The 6,037-nt window shown below is 39.2% G+C and overlaps 1 protein-coding gene across 1 annotated transcript in view; it reads left to right on the top strand.

Annotated features, from left to right (window-relative positions):
- The window catches only part of TDRD9 (tudor domain containing 9), a 123,069-nt gene that overhangs the window by 100,380 nt on the left and 16,652 nt on the right, over nucleotides 1-6,037 (top strand). Inside the window, 1 exon segment of the mRNA XM_012806546.1 lies at nucleotides 5,404-5,559. Within this exon segment, the coding sequence (XP_012662000.1) occupies nucleotides 5,404-5,559 (156 nt within the window).

Below are 6,037 nucleotides of genomic sequence, written 5' to 3'. Positions count from 1 at the left end.
GTTTTCACACACAATCCGAAATACTTCCATCAAACTGGTTAACATAGCCTTCATGTCATTTTCTTAGTTATTATTTTAAAATGTTCACATTCTACTCTTAGGAAGATTCATTTGTACCCTTGTAAGATAAACCTCAGAAGTGATCCCTCCAATCCCCCTCCCTCCACCTGGTACATAAGTATTTAGAATTGAAATGTCTTCTTGTTGTAATTTTCCCTTGACCAATATAAAGTGGCCATCTTTAGTTGTTTTAAATCCACATGTATCTGAAAATAAGATTGCAATCCCTCTTTTCTTCTGAATTCTGTTTGCCCGAAAAATTGTCTTCTAATCCTTAACTCAGAGTTTTAATTTGTCTTTTGAAGCTAAGTGTGTTTCCTGCAGACAGCAAATGGATGGCTTGTGTTTTTTAATCTAGTCAGCCAATATGCCTCTTCAGTTGGGAATTCAAGCCATTGACATTTATTGAGATAATTGATAAGTGTGGTAGTGTTCTATTCATCTTATTTTGTGAGAGTCCATTGGTTTTATCTTTTGTATCATGGTGGAAGTTGGGTTCTGTCCTTTGATTTCTGAGTTCTTACTTTGCTGTTGATCCATTGTGATGGTCAGTGTGTAGAAGGGGTTGAAGTATTTCCTGTAGCGTTAGTCTTATTGTAGCGAATTTCCTCAAAGTTTGTATATCAGTAAATGATTTGATTTCTCCATTGATTTTAAAGCTTAGCTTAGCAGGATATAGAATTCTGGGCTGGAAATTGTTGTGTTTAAGTAGATTAAAGGTAGATGACCATTGTCTTCTGGCTTGGAAAGTTTCATTAGGGAAGTCTACAGTCACCCTGATGGATTTGCCCCTGTAGGTCAACTGGTGTTTACTACTGGCAGCTTGAAGAATCTTTTCTTCTGTCTTGACTTTGGACAGGTTCATCATAATGTGTCTTGGAGAAGCTCTGTTAGAAGTGAGGCAACCTGGGGTCCGATATCCCTCTGAGAGGAGTGTGTCAGAATCTTTGGTGGTATTTCATTTATAATATTTTCAAGTATGGCTTCCATTCCTCTGGGGCATTCTTCTTCCTCTCCTGGGATACCTATAACTAGTATGTTTGAACACTTCATAAAGTCCTATGATTCTGTCAGTGAATGTTCTGGTTTCTCTCTCTTCTTTTCTGCCTCTTTAACTAACAGAGTTATCTCAAGAGCTTTGTCCTCTACCTCTGAGGTTCTTTCTTCTGCATGGTCTAATCTGTTGTTGATACTTTCTATTGCATCTTTAAATTCCTTAATTGACTGCTTCAGTTGCTTCAGCTGTGCTGTATCCTTTCTGTATTTTTCATATTGTTCATCTCTTACTTGATTTTGTTTTTGGATTTCCTTTTGGTTATTTTCCACTTTATCAGCAGTTTCATTCATTGCTTCCATCATTTCCTTTATTGTTTTCATCATCTGTATCCTAAATTCCCTTTCTGTCATTTCTAACATTCCTTTATAGGTGGAATCCTCTGCAGTAGCTGCCTTATGTTCCCTTGGGTGGGTTGCTCTGGACTGGTTTTTCATGTTGCCAGGATTTTTCTGCTGGTTCCTCCTCATGAATGATTACTTTTATCTGCTTCCTTGCCCTAATTTTCCTTTTACTTCCTCTTGCTCTTTAAGTTACTGTGCCTCTGGATTAGGGTTTTGATGAGTCCTTTTGGTATAGGACCAGAAGGATGAGAAGACTGAAGAGCAGGAAGAGAAAAAAGAAGGAAAAAAAACGAAAAAAAAAAGAGAGAGAAAGGAGAGGGGGTAGATAAAAGGGAATGTTAACAAAAAGAAGAGAGGCACAGAAAGATGGAGACAGGAGCAATATAGGTGAACAGTAGTGTACTTTGATTCAACCTTAAAAGACCCCAACCTCTAGGGGTGCCAGGTTGGGTTGTTCCCTTGCGGTCAGCAGATCTTTGCTAGCCTGTTTGGGCACAGTACCCCACCTCTACCAAGTAGTGAGAAAAGACAAAAATGCTATAAATCAAACCAAAACAAGCAAACAGAAAACTTGGCGGAATAAAATTGGGCAAAAAACCTCAGATAATAGGGGTAGAAACACTAGTAGAAATGAAGTTATAATTGTTAAAAAAGGCAACAATGGAAAATTATATTTAAACTAGAAAAATGAAGAAAGAAAAAATCTAGAGGGAAAATGTTCAAATTAAAACAAACAAACAAAAAAACCCCACCAAAAAACAAACAAAAAAATACCAAAGTAGTATATGTATCTTGCTGAACGTTGTCTGGGCAGCAGGTGATCTTCTGGGGTATGAGATGTTAATCACAATGCTGATATAGCTGTTTGAGAAGGAGACTGGAGGCCTCTGCTGATTTCTCAAACCACACAGGGTGGAGAGCCTAAATCTGACACAGTCCGCTTAAAAGGCACTTTAAACTGTCAAACTGAGCTAAGCAAAAGCTTTCCCGGGAAAGCACTTGTCGCTGGGATCACTCCTGAAGTGGCTGTCCACTTACCCAGTGTGCCAAAACTGATCTCACACTATGCCCCCGAGAGCCAAGGCTGTAAGGCGTCTCAGTCCCCGCCTTTATGCTGCTCAGTCACTAGATTACTTGCTCCTGCCTGATCCTTGCTCTGTGACCCTGAGGGCGGAGCTTGCCAGGGCAGATCTCCCACAATGGCTCCGCATGGCCCACAGCCAAACACTGTTAGCTCCATCTGGCTCCGCAGCTCAGTTTGGGGCTCTAGACAATGCTTAAAGTCCTCCTCACTCTTGCCCAAGTTCTCCCAAGGTAGTTCAAATGAGTGCCAAGTCCAAATAAAAAAAAAACCAAACAACTCACAGGTAAGGCCTTTCCAGTTTGCAATCTTGCAGCTGCTGTACTTAACAGCTGCCGGCGGGATTAGACCGAACACACACAAACACTTGCCAGTTCTCCACTGCTTGTGTCCTTTATGGGGTCCAGAAGTCCCTTGCTGACTCCCTGTTTCCAAAGGGATGTTTCTGGGCAGATCCCACCAGCCAGAGATGCCTGAAGTCTCCTCTCCCTGGACTCACCATGCCCAGTTACAAGGAAGCTGTTACTCGGCTGCCATCTTGCTCCTAATCCTGTCCAGTCCATCTCTTGATGGACTTTTAGGTCGATTGCATATCCCAGTTGTCGTGAATATGCTGCAATAAAACAGTGGTGGAGCTGACTAATTTCCTTTCCTTTGGGCAAATACCGGCAGTGGGTGGCTGGGCCATATGGCCATTCTGTTTGTAGTTTTTATAGAAACCCTCATGTTGTTTTCCACATGGCCTGTCCCGACATTCCCACCAACAGTGTACGAGAGTTTCCTTTCCTCAGTATCTTCTCTGGCATTTACTTCTAGTCTTTTTGATAATAGCCATTCTAACTGGAGTAAGATATTTCATTGTGGTTATTTCTTTTCCTATTTGTGTTGGTAATTCATTATGGTTTTAACTTGCATTTCCCTGAATATTAGTAATGTTGAGCATTTTTTTCATATTTATCTTACTGTTTATATATCTTCTTTTGAGAAATGTCTATTCAGATCATTTGCCCACTTTTTAATTGGATTATTTGTTTTTTATTGCTGTTTTTGGAGTTTCTTGTATATTTTGGATATAAGTCTTTTGCTGAATAAGTGGTTTGAAAACATTTTCTTCCATTTTATGGTTGTCTGTTCTCTGTTGATTCTGTGAAGATTAGTTTAATATAGTCCCGTAGGTCTGTTTTTGTTGCCTGTGCTTTTGAAGTCTTAGCTGTAAAATCTTTGCTCAGACCATTCTCTTAAAGCATTTCCCCTATGTTTTCTTCAGTAGTTTTATAGTTTGAGGTCTTATATTTAAGTCTTTAATTCATTTTTAGTTGATTTTTTATGTGGTAAGATGTAGGGCTCTAGTTTCACTCCTCTGTGTCTGGACCCCAGTGCCCCAGTGCCGTATCCTAAAGAGCCTGTGCTTTCCCCATGGTATGTTCTTGGTGCCTTTGTTAAAAGTCAGTTGACTATAAATATGTGGATTTATTTCCATGTTCTCTGTTCTGTCCATTGGTATACATGCCTGTTTTCACACCAATACCATGCTGTTTTGGTTACTGTGGCTTTGTAGTAAATCTTGAAATCGGGTGTGTGTGTGTGAGATGCTTCCTGCTTTGTTCTTTTGCTTTGGTTAATGTGAAGTTTATGTTTACATGTGAATTTTAGGATTTTTATTCTACTTCCATGAATAATGTCAGTGGTGTTTGGATTAGAATTGCATTAAATCCGTAGGTTACTATGGCTAGCATGGTCATTTTAACAATATCAGTTCTTCCAGTCCATGAACATGGGATGTTTTTTCATTTGTTTGTGTTCTCTTCAGTTTTTTCATTAGTATTTTTACTTTTTCTTGTTGATGTCTTTCACATCCTTGGTTTATATTATTCCTAAGAGTTTTTAATGGCTATTTTACATGGGATTGCTTTCCTAATTTCTTTGTTAGAAACATTATTGATTTTTTGTGTATTAATCTGTATATCCTGTAAGTTTACTGAATTTATTTATTTGTAAGACTTTATAAGTTTTTTTCGTTGAGTCCTTAGAATTTTCTATATTTAATATCATGTCATCTGCAAAGAGGGATAGTTTGGCTTCCTCTTTTCCAGTTTGGATACCCTTTTGTTTCTTTCTCTTGCTTGATTGCTCTGGCAAGGACCAGAACTATGTTGAGTAGAGTGGTGAGAGTGGTGGCATTTTTGCCTTGTTCCAGTTCTTAGAGAAAAAACTTATAATTTTTCCCCTTTCAATGTGCTGCTGGTTCTGGGCATGTCATATGTAGCATTTATTAAGTTGAGGTATGTTCCTTCTATTTCTAGTTGATTGCGTATCCCAGATATTGTGGGATCTGAAATCTCACAGTAGTCATTGAGAATTTTTATTCCAAAGGGATATTGAATTTTATTGAATGGTTTTTCTGCATCTGTTGAGATGATTAGAGGCCACTTTGGGGGCTGGTGTTGAAGGTCTTTATTCACTTACATAATTTCTTCTGGGGTGCAGGATGTAGGGCATCAGGACAGGCAGACAGACCAGACAGTGTTGGCTGGAGCTCCTTCAGTGCTGTAACTAATATGCGAAAATACTTCAGGGAATTATGTTTATATTCCCAGTGTTAAGACAAAATTTTTGTGTAAAAAGTTTTTTTTTTTTTTTTAAAGTTTCTGTTTTTCAAGTTCTCTGATAGCTGGGATAGGGTAAAAGTTGTCTTACTTGTTTTGTTGAATTTTCAAATGAACTTGATAAAATTCTCTCTCTACCCCTTAATGACGCAGAGATCAGAGTGAAGGTAATGCCTATAAAATATCTATTAGGTTGGAATAAAGTGCTTTTAATACATATTTTTTTTTAGCAAAACAAAATTTTCTTGTCTTGTTCAGCAAAATCATGAAGTTCTCAAAGGCCTCTTCTCCAAATCGGTAGAAAACTTGGCGGAGGGATCTGTGCCGTCTCCTGTGAAGGACGAAGAGAAGCAGCTGCTGCGGATTCTGTTAGAGAGCTTTTCTTCCAATAGACTGGGGACTCCGAACTGCAAGGTGACGTGCAGCAGTTGTTTCAAAATGTAATTAAGAACATAACATCTCCCTCCACTGACACACTGGAAGCTGAGGCTGGTAGTCGTGAGGCTTCCTCTTCCTTGGCTTTATGCTGTTGCTTCTCTGATGATGGATCCTGTATGAGTAAGAGAAAGCAGGGTTTAGCAGTCAGTGGGGTTCAGAGGTAAGCCTTAACTAGTTTTGTTTTTTAATCTTCTTTTCCAAAGGTGACCTGTGTGTGTTGTACCAAATTGGTGGAAACACAGGCAATAGGCTTTTGAGGACGGGCCATTGGAGCTGGTGCTGCCTGCCGTTTGCACAGGGAACTTGACTGGCTTCTCCGCCCCCCTGTATTACCCCAGCCTTCGTCACCTGGGTTGGTCTGCTGCAATTGAAAGAATAATATTATTACCAAGCGATTTGGCAGTGTTCCTTTTTTTGGCCATGACTTTACATATATATAAATAGAAAGAGGGAG

The sequence above is a fragment of the Otolemur garnettii genome, unplaced genomic scaffold, assembly GCF_000181295.1.
Source record: "Otolemur garnettii isolate 467f Iridium unplaced genomic scaffold, OtoGar3 scaffold00054, whole genome shotgun sequence".
Classification (NCBI taxonomy): Eukaryota; Metazoa; Chordata; class Mammalia; order Primates; family Galagidae; genus Otolemur; species Otolemur garnettii.
The sequence above is the reverse complement of the archived record's forward strand: the minus strand, read 5'-3'. Positions and strand labels throughout refer to the sequence as shown.